We start from the raw sequence: 17,879 nt of genomic DNA on the forward strand, positions 1-17,879 counted from the left end.
ATTTTCTGTCAATTGGACATTAAGGGAAATTAAGGGAACCATAAAAATCACAGAACACAACTTGCAGCTCTAAAGCCTACAAATATGTGATTGAATTCACACACGTTGGGAAGTCAAACAGAAATGAAATACAAAAATCTGCACCAAAACTCTGTGGGCATAAAGCATTTAACAAAAGGAAACAAAAAGATTGGGAAACTCCTCAGAATTAACTGCCTGTTTCACAGCAATTAAATCTTTCAGGGGCCTCCTATATATTTTGATAAAAACAAGCACCTACAAGTAGCATTTATAGCTCTGTTCAGCGATTAATCCTATAAAGCTTCAGAAGAGGTAAGTTTAGGTGAAAACCACTTCCAGTTCATTTAAAACCCAAGCTCAAAAGGAAACCTTTAGTCTGCAGTTAGACACAAACTGGCAAAAAACTAAAGCATGATTCATCAGTCCTCTTTATTCTGGATTTATTTAGCAGACTGTCCAAGAATAATGTTAATTCCATTCCACTGACAAAGGGAAAGATTCTACTGAAAGCAGAGGAATGAAAGTGGGTATTTTTACAGTAGATTCAAAACATAGGGTACACAGAATTTCCAGCTGCTGAACAAGCACAACAGATCTCATATATATACTCACACACCGATCTGGTAATTTTTATATTTTTTTTTCATTTTTTCCTGAAGTGAGCTTAACTCTTTCATCTAAAACTTTCTATTGAAGGAGAAAAACATACAAACCTCTCATCTGAAATGTTCACACCAATGTTGCAGAGAATTTATCTGAGGCTTTTGGAAGCGCACTGCAACAAAGGTAAAGGATTCTTCCCTCCCACCTTATATGCGCAGAAGAGGAGCTTCAGAGAATTTCACTGGAGGTAGTGGAATCCTGACATAATAAATTCAATTGAAATTAGCAGTACATTTATCTTTCTGTCATGATTTCACTTGGGACAGTCACAGTCTGCTTCCTGCATGCTTCCCAGTGCATGCACTGCGTTCCAGAAGGATGGGAAGGCAAGGCAACAACAGCGCAGAACAACTTTCATTCACAGCAGGAAAGAAGCTGCCTTCGTCAAGCAGCATTTCTACCACCTGCTCCCTGGAGATACCAGAAAGCAAATTCCTTCTCCTTCATGTGAGACAGCTACTATTGGTGCTACAACAATAATGTACAAAAGGGTCTGTCTTGTGGATCTCACGTTACAAGCCAGTAAATTACAAGCTCCTAGAACACTGGCTAACGAGGAATCTTAACAATCATGTGAGTAAAGCGCTACAATGAAATTTTAAGCATGCATACCTAGTATTTAAGATATACAGAACCTTCACTTACGTTGTAGAACTCAGTAAAACCTTTGGCTGACAACATCCTCCAAATCTTACTAAGGTATTTAAAGCACCAATAGGTGACAAAGTGATATCCTTCCTGAAATCCCGTATGTTAAGATTACATTGGGCAAGGGCTTTTCTTTTCAATTAATTTGAAAAAGTCTAATAGTAATCATTCTCACTGTCAATACTGAAGAATTTCCATTTTTTTGTACCAAGCTCAGTCCTGTTGGTTAAGCGTGAACATTCCAATTCACAGTTAGTATTATTTGCTTTCTATTGTTTATTCTTATAGGACTTCATATATATTCTTTGAGATATCCATAATAATCCTCAAGTGCTCTTCCCAAGAAATTGCACTGGTCACAGGTGATCAGTTAGCTCTCTGAAAGCCCACCCAAACTTTTCTGACTAACTAGCCCGTGTTTTTATGTAATGTGCACATCCATCTCTAAATATCCATTCTTTTTTCTTGTTTGTGAAAACTGACTACTACTACCTAATAGCCATAAGCTGGCATAAAGAATATTAGCCCTCTGCCACACAACTGGGCATTTATTTTTGCACTTCTTAATCCATTGGTTCTCATGGAGTGTATTTCATGACAACACTTTAGATCCCACACCCATGACTATGTCGTTTCCTTAGCATCTTACTGTAAAGCACTTTCTCACATGAATTTTTAAACAAGTAACATACCACAGCCAGATCTCTGTTAGCTACCATCTTGTTGTTAAGAAATCATGGAACATTAGAAGCAAGGCAAGATGCTATTGTATGATATTAATCTTTAAGAGGCCTTGCATACCTAAAAAATTTATCTTAAGTATTTTCAAAAGTGTCCATCCCTTTAAAAGTAAAAAAGAAAAACAAAAAAATAAAAAAAATGCAAAATGCATCCCTGTTCAAAGTATTATTATTTAAACTCAGAAGCACCGTAAAAAAGAGAAAATAAAGACTGTAATAATTATTTGCATTCCATTTACAAACATGCTTTATCCTCTTTTATTCCTATGGACATCAGTTCCTACTACCTGCAATGGCAGCAGTAAGATTCATATATTTGTGGTGAACCCACTACTCAGAAAGACAACAAACAGTGAGTTCCAGTTCTGTAAACACACATTATTGAAAATGTTTATTGTATTCAGCATCAGAATTATGACTGATGTCAATTTAAATAATGCAAGGCCCAAAGACTGGAATTAGCAACTGGTTTTTGTATGTGATCCATGTCTCTCATCCAGTATATTCCTGATGCATTCTACACAAACCTCGTCTTTCTGATGTTCCAAACAGGCTTGCTTCCATATCTCTTCAAACGTCTCACCTGAAATGTTCACGCCAATTTTGCGGAGAATTTGTGCAATCTACAAAATAATACAATTCATGTAATTCTGGTCAGCATTTTCTTTAAACTATTTAGATTCTGGCTTTTACATATATTACCAATCTCTATTTGCCAAAGAATGTTTTCCCACTCTTAAATAACGTCTACAGATCACATCCTGCATCCTTAACCAAAGAAATTCCTGTTTAAGTAAATCTGAATCTTATTGGGATGAAAGCTGTGGTGTACAAAATTGTCTTTAGTTAATAAAGTAATGTTGATGTAACTTCCACATCAGAAAAATCAAACACAGACGATTCAGGGAAAAGTAAACGTTTTTTAAAAGCCCTAAGTCGAGTCCTGTTTTATCCACTGTATTTTTGCTGTTTGCAGTTACCGACATAAATCAGATTACTGTCTGGATTTCACAGCAACAATACTATACACAAGATCTTAAATTGGTATAGATAAATGGATGAAGTGACTAAAATGAAATGGTTCACATCAACTTTGGGTCTTGCTATAGTTTTACACCAAAGTAATTCAGCAGAAATATTTTTTTCATGTAATTTCTCACTTGGATGCTTCCTACTGCATGCCTTATTACACTGACCTGTTGACTCATTAGAGGAAGGTGGTATTAGAAGAATATTGACATGACTTGTGCTTTTGTTAGTATTAGTAAACATTTGGCTTCTTCAGTTGTATTGTGTGTGCGCATGTGTGTTATATTCATGCTCTGAAGATTTAATAAACGCTTTGATAAAGTAAGACCTTTAACACAGTCAAGTCAGCCTTGTTTGTCATCTTTCTCTAAAACGGTTTGTTGTATAAATATAGGCCTGATTCACAGTACAGCAAATCTACAGCTTCATGTTAGCCAATGAATCTATGACAGTTTATGCCAGCTGAAATTACAGGAGGAAAACATGGGCTAAATTTTGTTTCTTTAAGCATAGGTGTTATTTTAGTTAAATCAATAATATTACTCATGAGGAAAAGAAACCAGATTTGATCTAATATCTTCAACAAGCTAGTGAAATTTAAAAGTTAAACTAAACGCAATATTCCATTACAGTTTACCACTGCAGAGACCATAAAGGACTACATGCTCACATAGCTTGGCTTCACCATATTAAAATACAGCTCTGTCCTGGCTTATCAACAGCCATAAAATAACCACTGACTAAACTCCAGTCTATCAAGTGTGCAGACGGGGTTAAACTGACCCTTACCTATCAGTTGAATATAAATTACACACTATTACTCAGTTACACAACTTCTATTCTCTTCAATAGACTAGGTCAAATTCCAGTGAAGAAAATAGCAGGCCCTAGAACTATTTTGTTCTTTTGTAACATGAAGAGTTACCTCATGAAACTGCTTTATAGTCAGAATTCGCATTCATTTCTATAGGCCTATACAAAAACTGGCAGTATTAAATGACTCTGGGCTCTCATATAATTTCATTAGCTATTACATGTTTGAAAATATCAATGCTTCATATCAAAATAAATCAAAGACCGTCACTAAATTACTGAAACAGTCCATTTCATAACTATAGGGTGATTTAACAAGCTCAGAGGTGGTTCTGTACTGAACTCTGTATAGCCTGTATAGTCTACAATGGAGTATGACATCTCAGGCCACATCATAACTTCAAAGAGTTCTATCTAGTGCTTGACAGGTATAATGGGCTTCTCAATGAAGCATGAATTCTATTTACTGCTAGCTATATTCTGCATGTACACATTTCCTGCTTCAGAGCTAGATTATAAAATGGTAAATGCTCATGTACACAACATTCTGACAAGCCATTTTATGGATATGTATAGAACATGACACCACACCTTTTACATCCCCACCCACTAATTAGCAACATTCTTTTCTGTAAAATATATACTCAAGTTCCAGATCCACTTTCAAATGTGACTGAAAATTTAATATAATGACTAGTAGAGACGGAGAGGTTGTCAAGGCTTCTTTTTCATTTTAGATTGGAATTTCACATTTTGTTACAATTGTCCCATAAATTGTATTTCAGGCAATGAAGTAATCTCGTAATATTTTTTCATTAGAAAATGCATACAAATGTAGAAGCAAAAGAGTAAAGAATACTGAAGACGAAGCAAAGTTGTTTTAGTATTTATGTGGGAGGAGCCCTGGGCTGTGAGATAAAAGAGTGGTAGCAGCCCCCAGAGATATCTGATAGAAAAACCATGGAGTCCCCATGTAAGTCTCTACAGTCTCACATCCTATCTTTCTCTTCAAAAATATGAGTTGGCACAGCACTGGTGTGTGATTCCCTATATCCTCTATCACTGTACAAGTCCTCTGTAGACCGGAGCCTATGCCCGTGACTCAGCAGAGCACTTAAAAGTATATTCAAGCAGTTTGTTGAATTTGCTATTAGCAAAACCTGCAAGTTTTTTTTAGGAGAGACACCTTCGTTAAAATTTTCCACTGAACTTCCCTCTGTGATAGAAACTAGTTTTACACACCTGCAAAATATTCTTGTGGGTCTTTTTAAGACACTTACTCATAGAATCATAGAATAACTTAGATTGGAAGAGATCTCAGGAGATCATCCATCCAACCATGTAATCAAAGCAGGGCTAACTTTATCATTAAATCATGTTGCTTGGGTCCTTGCTCAGAAATTTGAATAAATGCAAGGATGGAAATTCCACAACTACTTTGCTCTTCTCACACTGAAGAAATGATGAGCCACAGGCTCTTAAACCCTAGATTAATTACCAACCCTCATCTGACACAGCATTTAAGCATGAGAGTAGCAATAACTTGACATACTTCCTTATATTACTTGTTGAAGCTGCATCTCAATAAAATTAATATCTGCCACCTTTATGAATAATTATGAATGGGAAGAGTACATATTTTTCAGATAGTTGAATGGATGTAAAGAAAGGTGGTAATGTTGCAACAATGAATTTTACAACCAGTTATTTGATAATATGACTTTCCACTCCCACATGGCTAGAGGTACATTTATCTTGAAAGAATATTCTGAAGAAATGCACTATACCTCTGCCTTTGGTCTTGTTTTTAAAAAGTCTCTTTCATACACTCCTTTTTGACTGAAGACAGAAGGGAACAATACTGCATAAGCATTGCCCTCATCACCATAATTAGTTCTGTCACTGATGCGGCGAATTCGAGGAGCAGGAAGATCTGAACGAATAGTTGGAACACCACACACTGGATAACCTGTGGAAATCAATCAACAGGTAGCATGGAAAAGCCAGTATGTAAAGATAGTGCCAGGGAGGATAAAACATTTTGTGTGAAATGAGAAAAAATGTGATACTTCATCTCACATATGTTCAATAAGAATTTATATAATTTTATTCCTTATCTCTTTTTTCGTATTTTTAGAATTCCTAGCTTCAGCTACATCATGAAGCAGGACAACAGGAAATCTTGCAGTAATATTCTAGTACTTATCCAGTACTTCCAGCTAAAACCATTTTAGGTGATTCCAAGAAGGTATTTTTCTCCTAAAATTACTAGCATAATTTCTCAAAGACACCTAGATTAAATTTCTTGGTTTGAATGGATTAAGCACGCCAAACATCCAAGCCATGCCAACTTCCAAGCCACAATCCTAAAAAAATTGGTTTAGATAAATTAGTTCACTATTGTACATTAGTAGAATCTGTAGCAATACTTTTTAAACTTGTTCCTGATTTTGTCTTAAATAACGCTCAGAAGTGAGAAGTACAGTCCACTGTACTTACAGGTTGTTGGGAGACCACCTACTACAGCATTATACTGAGAAGAAGTTGTCTGATAATTTGCATGATCAACATGATCTGTTGATCTTGTAAGCGTGTTTGGTGTTTTTTCTGAGCTTCCCGGTTCTTTTAACACAAGATCTTCCTGCTTCAGCAGTGGCTTATCATTTGTCTTTGTGTCTTCAGGCAGAACAGGAGTACCTAGTTTCTTCCCTATAAACAAAAGTTATGGTACAGCCAGGATTTATAATCAGCAGATTATAGACTAAGAGGTGAAAAATGTTGCTTGAATCCTTGAAAAATTATAAAGTAGATAACATAATTAATCGTCATATCTGATAACGATTCTGAGATTTTTTACTTTCTCCTGATTTATGGGACATTCTCAACATGCAACACAGAACTTCAGAACTCCAGGGTTCTGAAATACATTTGTATCTGAGGCTCTGCTGGTGGCAGGCAAGGACTAAATAGACTCTCTAAATTCTACCCTTCTAAAGGAGCACCTAGTCTACACCAGCAATGTCCTTTCCGTAGCTGTTTTAAGAATAAGATCATCTCCACAATTTCCCAGTATTAAGCCATTTACCTTTTGTAATTATTTTTTCTTCAAATTCTTTAACAGCCATTTTGTCTTTCCAGTTGAGAAAGCTTGCAAACTCCAGATAATTAATCAGACCATCTTTATCCAAATCACAATAGTCAAACAAGGAATCCAGGAGCTCATCATCTAGATTCAGATTAAGCTGAAAACAGGACTTTCGCAGGTCATCCTTGTCTATCATTCCATCACCATTCTGTTATAAATAAAATAAAACAGTTGTTATAACAGCCATTATAAAAAGGTTCCACCACAAGGAACACATACCCATATGCGTTTATATATATATAGAGAGAGAGATATCTGTTTATAGATACAGACATAGCGCCAGGTACACCATTTCAGAAGAGTAACATGCTGAGCAAAAAAAGAAACCTTGAGTAATTTAGAAATTAAATATCTGAATATAAAAGAGTCAATAAATAATTTTCAACAAGTAATAGAGTGATTTGAGATTAAAAGAAAGTTAGTGTGACAGGGTATTGTGATCAGATAACAATCTAATCATAAATGTTGAGGCAAAGCCAAGATTTCTTTTGAAAGTAAGGCATCAATCATTCTGTATTCATTGCAACTAATGTTATATACAAAAGGTCAATTATAAATTTTCTTCCACAGAGAAAAAAAGAAAAGATATGAAATTCTGATGGTTGGTGACTCAGTCAAAAAGTACAGATTGGAAGGAAATATGAACATAATCCCTTCGACAGTATTTCTTTTAAGAAGAAATACCAAATTTTGAAGAGAAAAAAATGCTAAGATTATTTCTGCTCACAAGTCCGTAGCTTGCTGTTAACTTGGATACTCCAAATACTGTTGTGAAAGGCTCCAAATACTGTTGTGTTTAATTCCATAGCATATCACAGTATATTAAACATACAATAACTATGAAGTTACCTTGCCTTTATAGTCTTCACCTGTATTTGCCTTGCTATGCTTTTCTTCCTGTCTGTATCTTCATAGCACAGGAGCGCTAATGTCACGCATTGCTTTACATTTCTATTTTTTCAAAGCACTAACCTTATCGTAATGCCTGAATGCTTCTAGTAACATGTCAAAATTCTCATAGTTAGCTTTCTTCAAACTTTGCCGAACTGCTGCCAAGATAGCTCGCTCTCTGTCTTTACCACGGAGGAACTCACATGGAACCCGGCAGTGAAGAAGATCCCCAACTCCTATAAAAATAAACACTTCCTCAATTAGTTGCACATATACAGAAAATGGACATTTTAAAAAATGGCTTACAGTCTTAAGGAAAAAGAGAATTTCAGTTTCGAGATGCTGAATTTCAGCACTGCTGAACATCCGATACGGCCATTTCATTAAAAGATCAAATGGTCTGTATGATGATTTCTCTACTCCCATGCACTTAACACACAAAAATTTGAAACATCTTAATTTAGCTTCACAAATCTATCCACTGCTTCCAAAAGCTTCTGACAGCAGTAAGAGTTACTTGATGTCCAGATAGCTGAGAGCAAAAGAACATATATTAATCTAGCCCTTTCGGTCTGTCGTATTTCAAGATACTTACAAGAACCAATGGAAAAGTCAATTTAATATTTCAGAAAATTATATACCATTGATTTCTAGAAAGACAATGTACTAGTTTTGTGTTACTCTTTGTATCCTAACTTTATTTGCATTTTTAAACACTCTGGTACGCTGAGCTACCGTCTTCATCCAAGTCCCCAAGACACCAAGGTCACTTTCTAGAGTGCAAGTTCATTCCCAGGCCAGCAACAACTAGCAGTATCTCATCTAATTCCCTTCTAACAGCAATGTACACGCATTATTTTCTCCTTGTTAACAATTAATTTTTTTGTTCAGTTTCTTCTGCTCTTCCTTATAGGACAAGCACACCTACACATTTAAAATATTTAACTTTATTACCCTACATAGTAAAGCATGTAAAAAAGCTTATGCAGAATTTGAACAAGCCTTCTCTGATTTTGACTAGTTAAATAACTTTGAGCCACTTATATTTTTTGCTGCCTAACTATGCACTGTATTCCATAGTCATTAAACATGATATTAAAACACCATCAATCCCAAAATCGGTTATTTGAGTTGACTATTTTGTCATAATGAAAATTTAGAATTTTTTATTTTCAGTCTGTTTTCTGTCTCTCTGCTACCTTCAAAAATTTATTATTCTTACTTATTGCTTGTTATCTTTACTCTTTTTACAGAAGTGCTGGAAAAATCATTGTGTGGAAAGACACGTATTATTTAAATAGCCATTTTAACCTTGTCACTTAGATGTCAATACGAGTTTTCTGCTATTTCCCATTTTGTTTACATTCAGAGGCAGAGGCTTTAAAAAAAATAAAAACAAAGAAACAAAAAAAAAGATCACCCAAAACCTAGTTCCTTTATTTCTGAAATTCTTCTTTTTTTTTCCACTAGCAATTTCAATTATTCTCGAATTTTTCCTCCAAAAATTTACTGTCACTGCTAGATTTTTGTATTTTGCCTCAAGATTTTAGGAAAATTATACACTACACAACCAACAGTAATTACTTCAGCACAGTTTCATCAACAAGATAAGATTTTATTCTGCCCCTGAACTTACCATGTTCATCTGGACGGAGTAACATTCCAAATGTATGGCCTGGGGGAACATTCATAGTTTCTGCTATACTGTCAATAAGCACATTTCTTTGTTAATTGTCAAATAGTTGATTAAAAGCCAAAATAAATCCTATGCTATTATTATAAAATTACATGATTATCTGTTATGTAATTAGGGATGCTAAACATTGTTCACCTGAAATTTGTTTATCAGTACTTTGCTTCAAAGTTGCCATTACAGAAAAGCATCTCTTTATAAACCTGTTTCAAACATTTGCTGTTCTTAATATAACACAACCAAATGTAAACATTAACTTTTTGAACATTTATACACATTAAAAGGAAAAACATTCCATGCTAAAATATTTTTTTTATTGAGTGAGAAAAGTCCTTACAACACACTAGTCAAATACTAGGAATGTTTGGGACAAACCAGATCTCCAACTTGATATAATGTCTCCAAATAAACTACATTTTGCTAAAGTGGAAAATTGAATCACATCTCACATTTTTTTAACATGCAATTTTTTGTCTACCAAAACCAGCAACCAAGCCAATATCCACCTGGAAAACTTGGCCCAGTTTTATTTACTAGAAAATTAAGATGCTGTCAGTGACATTAAAGAACTGTTTGCTTATTACTTAATTTGAAAAAGATGCAATGTTAATTTTATCTCTATGTTTAATAATTAAAACTGTTACATGAATCAGAAATCTCCATCAAAATTGAAAGGAGAATCAGTGCTTTGTTCTAAAATACAAAACAAACAAACAAAAAAAAACCCACACAGAGATGGAAGCACTGTGATCTAAAAACTACCATGTGTATTTTATCACTTTCGTTTTACACATAAGATGTGAATGGTCTAAAATTCACTAAATAAAATTAGGTTCGCTTCTATCTGTCTTGTAATATTGGTGTGCGGTGTGAGCTTGCACTGCAACCCATATTCCCTGACTGACCGTACTGCCTCATGTTGCTCTCACTCCAGGTCTCCTTCACAGTGAGCTAGGACGCGGTGAAGGGGAAAGGAGAAACTGGTTCACGTTTGTGTTCACCCCCTACAGGTACTATGGGCATAGTTGTCCAAAGTCAATTAAGCCTGTGATCTTGAGCTTAAAGTTAAATTTCACTATCAAAGTCAATAATGGTTGAGTCTTCAGGTATAATTTTACAGAAAACTAGAGCATCTACAAAGAGAGTCTTTCTATACATTCAGGAACCCTAGATTTGTAGCACAGCTGGATCCTGACCATGCTGTACCTTAGGACTACTGTAGCTCTTTCTAAGCACTGTTTTGTAAAATTAAAAAGCTCTTCCAGATCACCTGAGGTTTATGAAGAATAGTAATGTTTCAACTGAGATTGATATATGCTGCTAGATAATAACACAGTTTAGTTCCATGTCCTTTTCCAAGGAAGTAATAAAGTGAGAATACAGGTGATGTAATAAAGGTCACCAAAAAAAGTGTCAAAGTAAAATGATCAAATCTCCAAACAATAGATGAGACATTTCAGTTCTGTTAAATCTTCCTAACTGTAAAGGACACGAAAAAAAGAATGAAGTGTTACAGCGTGCTTGTAATTTGCTTGGTGCAAATATGATCAATTCAGATATAGACCATTTAAACAGTAAGATTTAACTTCAGCACACAGACACAATACAGCCCTCATTAGTAACTTGCATGCTTAATCAGCCTAATTAGGGCAAGTAGAAAGTGCCTTTCTGTAATTGAATGCTGCAGTGGAAGCATTGAGCATACAGTTATAATTTTTACCCAAGACAGAAAAAGATATTGGAGACTTGGCAAATGTGAGTGAATTTTGTTCTTGGACGGTATCTTTGCTTACTTACGGATCAAGGACTTTTCCAAGCTGAGGCTGAAATTTTTCCTTGAAATCATCATTCCGTTTTGATACAATTTTTGCTGCTCTCTTCCTGCAAATTATGAAAATAACTTTCACTCATATTTGTTTAACAATATTCAACAATTTTTCAGTAATATTAAAAAATATTATTATATGTTAGAAGGAAACAGCAACTCCTCTGCAAGACAAACACAAATCAGTAATTGAAAAATCTTGCTCTTTAAAGTCAAAGGTGTCTTTAATGCTAAGGACATGCCAAGTGCTGTTATAGTATGGTAGAACTGATTTGGGTAAACTATTCTCAAAATTACTCCTTGCATTTCCTATTCAGTTCAATACAGCTAAGAATGGGATTGCGAGATGTAAAATTATCCTCAAATATGAAGACTCTTCTTGATAACTCACACCACTAATTAACTAGCTAACTCATTGCAACTTACGATTGCAGATCACAGAGCCAATTTAATGATTTGGATACACTTTGCCCATCTTCAAAGTGAGGGGTTTCTATTCCATAAACAAAAGACTTGCTGAAGTTCGGTGAGTCATACTTCCTATTTATTGCTTCCCCTGTGGAAAAAGGAAGCATTTCAACCTGTATAAAACACCTCAGAAAGAAAAATGCACTAAGTATCTTCATTCTTAAGACCCAAAAAATGAAGAAACAAAAGCAAATAACTAATTAACAATTCTGTTCAATTAAAGATAACTAATCTGCATTCGCCATGTTTATTAAGTAGTTAGGAATAATCTCATTGTCAAAAGTGAAGATAAAAGGCAAAATAAAAAGCAAAAACTGCTTCCATGGTAAAACAGTTGGATCTCCTTTTATGTCTGAATTAATAAAAAAATACCAGATAGCCTAAGTAGTGAGGGTCAGGCAAACAAATCATTTTATAATATCCGTACCTCAGCAGAGACACATACCATTTCATTTATTATTTGTTTAAAAAAAATGCTGACAGGAAAATAAAGGGTTTTGAGCTGCTGCACTTTCAGGTATACTCTTGCTACGTTGACTTCAATTGAAATTTTGCCACTGACTTCACTGTAAACAAGACATTACACTACTTGTTCATGAATCTATTAATTCAGTCTTGCCTGTAAAATGAAGTTTCACATACAAGAATATCACATAAGTACTCTGTGTAAGTGAGCTGCAAGCACGTATTTCTTGTCACAGCAAAAAATGCCATTCTGTTTCTTCCCGCTCTTTTCAATCACCTTTTGAAAAGAATGGTAATTTGAACTTTCAGAAAATATGCATGCTTTCTAATAAGGGATTCCTCTGTATGGAAGCATAGAATTTTTATGTTATTGTTCAAAACTGGGACACACAGTTGACTTTTTTTTTTTTTTTTTTGCTGTCTGTCTGGTTTTGGCTTGGCCTCTCCATGATCTTGCGGACAGAAGTTACAAAGGAGACAGGAACAGATAATGAATAATTCCACTAAAACACCTAATGAAGGTGGGGAAAGGAGGAAATAAAATTACAAGTTTATACCAATTTATACAAATAGTATAAATTCATACCAATAGTACTTGCAGTAGAATTTCTCAATGCGAGTACTCAGTACTGTAATTTCACTTTGATGTAACTTCCTCCATGTAAAATTTACATTATTGCAACTGAAATATCTGTATTGCAGTTTTTTATTTCTTTGGTCTACACCTACAAAACTGTTGGTACTAGCGCAATAGGCAATTTTATTATAATACTGATCTTATAGAGCAGCAATACAAGACACTCAGTCTGTGGAAATGATCGAATTGGGGAAAATAGAAGTGGCTGCAAAAGTAACACATGTATTTCATTTCAGAGTGCTCTTTGTCACTCTTTTCCCTGTGCAGACCTCTAAGATAGAGGGTAACCATCCCTGAGCAGACCACTTCACACAAGTACAACCCCCAGAGGCTGAAGCAGTGGAGGCACAGCCCACTGGAAGGGCAGAGACAGAGGCTGTGGGACACACTCACAAGCAGGATGCTGTAGGCTGAGGAACCTGCATTCCAGAGAGCAGCCTGAAATTCCCTGTAACCAGAGCTTGATGCTGAGCTCCCCATCAAAAAGTCTAGCTGCCCTGAAAGTATGTTTGGATCCTGATAAAAAAGAGGAACTAGAGGTGAAAGTACTAGAAAGGGTTGGGCTCACAGTCTGTGGCTTTAAGCCTGATTGCTCTCAATGACATAAATGACACCAAACTCAATAAGCAACAAGGGCATCTACGAGTTTCTAGTTTCCTGGAAATACTTTGCTTTTCAAATAGCACCCCCAAAAAAATCAGGCTTCCAACTCCTTCATTAATGCATTATATTAATACAGTAGTAAAAATTAATAGTTTATATCTCAAAAAAAAAAGCATACACTATGTGTTGAAGACACAAAGAAGAACAAGAATCTTTATTTACATTAGAACTCTTCACGCGGTTTCTTATCAGCCCTTGAACTTACCCACATAATAATCATTGTGGGACAGAACATACAGATCATGTCCTTCTCTGGAGTCTTTATCCACTTCCTCAAAAGTTTTTGGTGGATTTATGAGCTCTCCAGCTGATACGTCTGGAAAGTAAGGAATAAATATATGGTTGGGGGAGGTGAAGGATAGGTGTTTTGTTTGGTTGTTTCTTAATTTTAAACAATATCTTGCTAGAGAAGATGCTAATACTGTGGAAGAATGATACTTCTTACCACATTTCTAGTCAATCTATAGGAATCTTACAGTATAATGACATGAGACTAGGGGGAAAAAAAAATCACAGAAATTGAAACGAACATAACTGTTGCAAGAGAGCTACGCGGTCAACACATATGTGATTTGTTCCAACCTATGAAGGAAAGATTCACAGGTCAAGGTAATATCTTTTATTAGACCTATTAGAATAGTTGGGAAAAGGAAGGTAAGTTGTCAGCTATCTAAACAGTTCTCCAGGGAAATCTACAGACAGATCTGGAACAGAGCCAAAAGCCCTACTAGTTACAAAACGTTCTCAATTGCTTGTTCATCATAACTGAAAAACACTAGTACATTTGTATGCCTTTCAATAACTGCTATAAATAATAATTTTTCTATTAAGCTGGAATTGTTGGAAGCATAGAATATGTGCTAGATACTAAATTGCAGATTATCTTCTTTTTAGAAGAAATATGTTTTAATGCTAAATTTTCCTACCTTGGATGACTTTTGTTCCAAATGTAGTATTAATTACATCCAAGCCCTTAGGTAACATAGAAGACTGATCATGTGATCTGCCCAAGGGAGCTTGACGATTACTAAAGTAGATTGCTTCTTTTTTGTCTTGTATTTTTTGTTGAAAGTTAGTTTTAGGAAGTGGACTTATCAATGAAGCTGCCTAAAGACATCACAAAGAACACAAGAGGCAGGAAAACGAGCAAATTTTCATCTTTCACACGTCAATATGGCTATCCCCCTCACACATACCCGAACAAAGTTTGATTGTAAGTGTTCTAATGAGATCTTAGGTGATTACAATGATATAATTTTATCTACCAAGTTGCAAAACAAAACTGTATTTTGAGAGAAGACCACTAATAATCAATGCTATGCTAAATCTCCAGCTAAATAACATACATATTGTGAGACAGAACTTTTTATTTTTATGCGAGTTTTTCCACTTGTTAATTTACAACATTTCAGACTGCAGCCTTTCTGTTCTTAGCGTATATTAGAAACTATTGTCAAATTACAATACAACTGAAACATTAGTGTGAAAATCATTATAGTTATATCATATTTGGAATGAAGTCTCCTGGTGCTTATGATTAAAAACATCTATTGTGCAGCAGTTAAGACTATCTATTCTCTAAACAGCTACTCCCAATTCTGCCAGTGGAGAATATAAAGACAGTATTTCAAGATATACACTAATATTGCATCCTAAAATGACACACCAACAGAAATTACTTCAGCAGGGTTTTCAAAGCTTAGTGCTAGGTTGGACAATTTTTTTTCCCAGGGTACACACTGGGCTTGAGTCAACAGATGTTACTAAAATCAGGTCAACTTAAGGGGGGGGGGGAGTAGGGGTTGTCTAAAAAAAAAGTTTCCAAAAATATTGGGTAAAAAAAATAAAAGGGTATTTTGATCTTCCCAAAGAATCTGATTTTTCAGGCTACCCATCAAAGTAATGGGGACTCTAGAGAGGGTTTATTATTAGACTCTTTTTGAATGTTATAGAAAGAAATACTGAAAACAGTAGTTGCAAATACAATTGATCCAAATCCATGCTTAGAGAACTTCCTAGGATTCCAACTCTTCCTCTACTTAATATTTAATTAATAATGCAAAGTGACCATGATTTTTTTCATTTTGGATATGCCTAATAAATGTCCTACTCAACATCCTCTAGTATCAGGACTTGGGTGTTTCAAGCTGAAGACTTATTTTTGAGACCTGAACTCCTCTTTGCCTCAACTTCATTTGTAAAATTGAAAACTATTAATTTACAAGCCCAGCTGATTAAATGCATCATAAAAGTGTATTTTGCTAATACAACTGTTATCTCTAGAGATTTGAACGATAACTATGTGATAAAATCACCAATGATCTCCTCAGTTGTTTGATTACATCTTACAAAAATAATTTCTGAAGTAAAAAATGCACACAAAAAAATGCACACATATCCAAAACATCACTTTTTAGATAACAAAATCAGTTTCAACCCAAAGGTAAGAAATAATACATAATAATTATACTGAACTATACGCATGTTCTCAGATAGCAGTTCTCTTGCTAAGAGCTCAACAGGTTTTACCTCTGCAATCAGTAGAGAAGAAAGCAGCAAAATTTGTGGGTAGGAGACTGTTCATTAACTTAAAAGTTGAAATGAATAATTCAGTAGTCATTGCAACAGTTATTTAATAAAAGTCACTGAACTTCAAGTGTTTTCCTATTTCAATCATGCTAATTAAATCCTATGAACTGACCTCAGAATTCAGGTAATTTACAACAGTGGTGAAATGCCGCAGCGTAAATCACTCGGCCATGTACCTTTATCCCTGACTATGAAGAAATTGCTCTTCAAGCTGCTCTTATTAAGGACATTCTTAAGCTGTCCATTCTTAAACAAAAGTAAACGAGTCACATTCTTACACTGAGTGAAGAACGTGACTCTATGCCATGTGTCAAGTGAGCTGCAATGTCAGGATCATCCGCTCTGCCGTAGAATATTCTTTCAACACCAGGAGCTGGATTTGTTGTATTTCGAAACTTTCGCACGGTCGTTGGAGTAATGGGCTACATATAAGGCAAAGCAAAAACAATTTTACACCAGATCTTCACAACATATTAATGAAAAGAAAATGTACTACAGTCATTTCAGTGTGATTCCACAGAAGTACAAAACATGAGGAAGTTTGAGGACTGTAACACGTGTACACACCTGCAGATGCTGATACGCTGAGCATAAGGTCAACATAGCCCAGCCTAAATTTTATCAAACCAGCAACAGAAGTAATGAGAGAGTTGCTAAGTTTCAACTCTCTGCTTCCATCTTTAAGATGGATAATAGCTTCTTCACGTGTACTTCATGAAAAGTGGATGTTACATTTATTAACTTCAGAAACCTTTAACTTGATTCACAATAATTCCACCATCAATGAAGCAATTTCAGAAATTATTTTAACCACAGTTAACTTTTTTTTTTTTTAAACTACCCACTTAAAGGGAGAGCTGCGATTTAAGGGATCCGTTTGTGCCTCAGTACCCTCTGACTCTTCAGGGACATGGGGCAGGGCCAGTGGGAAGCACAATTCTGAGGTGCATCCTTGATAATGAAGAAGGGCCTCCATCAGAAGTAATAGTAATTCCTAATAATAATCACTATATTTATATTACAAGAGAAAAACTTTCTAAACCAATTCTGTTTAGTCCCATCTAAGCAGGCATGGTTTATTTTGTAAAATGTGCAGTGTGAAAAATAACTGCCAGAAGTGTTTTACAATCCTACGAGCTATTCTTTATGATCCCATGTGACAAAAACTAACATTGAAAAAAAAGAAGTTTCTAAAGAGAAGGGATGTAGAAAAAATTACCAAGGTTTCCCTGATCTTCTTTTTTGTTTGTTTGGGGTTTTTTATAGGGCCTGTCTCAAAGCACAATCACTAACGGGAAATTATTACAAAAGTTTCACAAGGAGCGACTGAAAAACCAACTCACCCTGGGTAAAACCTCAGTGAGGCAACTCACAGCTCTATCACCAGTGGGAAGCAACTTTCCAGCCTAAACAATACAATGAAAAAAATAAGGCATAACCCAACCCATTGTACTAATAAGCACAACTCGCCAAACTGGGATCCGACAGCTGGCACGAAATGTTGTCTAATTGTCCCCATTTTGATAAAAGGGGAAAGAAAAGGAGCCACAGGCATTTTTTGGGCAGGGAGGGGACGGCAGCGAGATGAG

The 17,879-nt window shown here is 35.3% G+C and overlaps 1 protein-coding gene across 1 annotated transcript in view; it reads right to left on the reverse strand.

Annotated features, from left to right (window-relative positions):
- Nucleotides 1–2,530: 2,530 nt before the first annotated feature.
- EFHB (EF-hand domain family, member B) overlaps nucleotides 2,531–17,879 on the reverse strand; it is a 39,313-nt gene continuing 23,964 nt past the window's right edge. Inside the window, exons 3-14 of the mRNA XM_009888948.1 lie at nucleotides 17,634–17,696; nucleotides 16,569–16,712; nucleotides 14,628–14,808; nucleotides 13,907–14,017; nucleotides 11,895–12,024; nucleotides 11,441–11,524; nucleotides 9,587–9,654; nucleotides 8,032–8,186; nucleotides 7,000–7,207; nucleotides 6,414–6,623; nucleotides 5,702–5,883; nucleotides 2,531–2,695 (exon numbers count right to left, since the gene is read on the reverse strand). Of these exons, the coding sequence (XP_009887250.1) occupies nucleotides 2,531–2,695; nucleotides 5,702–5,883; nucleotides 6,414–6,623; nucleotides 7,000–7,207; nucleotides 8,032–8,186; nucleotides 9,587–9,654; nucleotides 11,441–11,524; nucleotides 11,895–12,024; nucleotides 13,907–14,017; nucleotides 14,628–14,808; nucleotides 16,569–16,712; nucleotides 17,634–17,696 (1,701 nt within the window). The remainder of the gene's footprint in view (nucleotides 2,696–5,701; nucleotides 5,884–6,413; nucleotides 6,624–6,999; nucleotides 7,208–8,031; nucleotides 8,187–9,586; nucleotides 9,655–11,440; nucleotides 11,525–11,894; nucleotides 12,025–13,906; nucleotides 14,018–14,627; nucleotides 14,809–16,568; nucleotides 16,713–17,633; nucleotides 17,697–17,879) is intronic.

The sequence above is a fragment of the Charadrius vociferus genome, unplaced genomic scaffold, assembly GCF_000708025.1.
Source record: "Charadrius vociferus isolate BGI_N301 unplaced genomic scaffold, ASM70802v2 scaffold217, whole genome shotgun sequence".
Lineage (NCBI taxonomy): Eukaryota > Metazoa > Chordata > Aves > Charadriiformes > Charadriidae > Charadrius > Charadrius vociferus.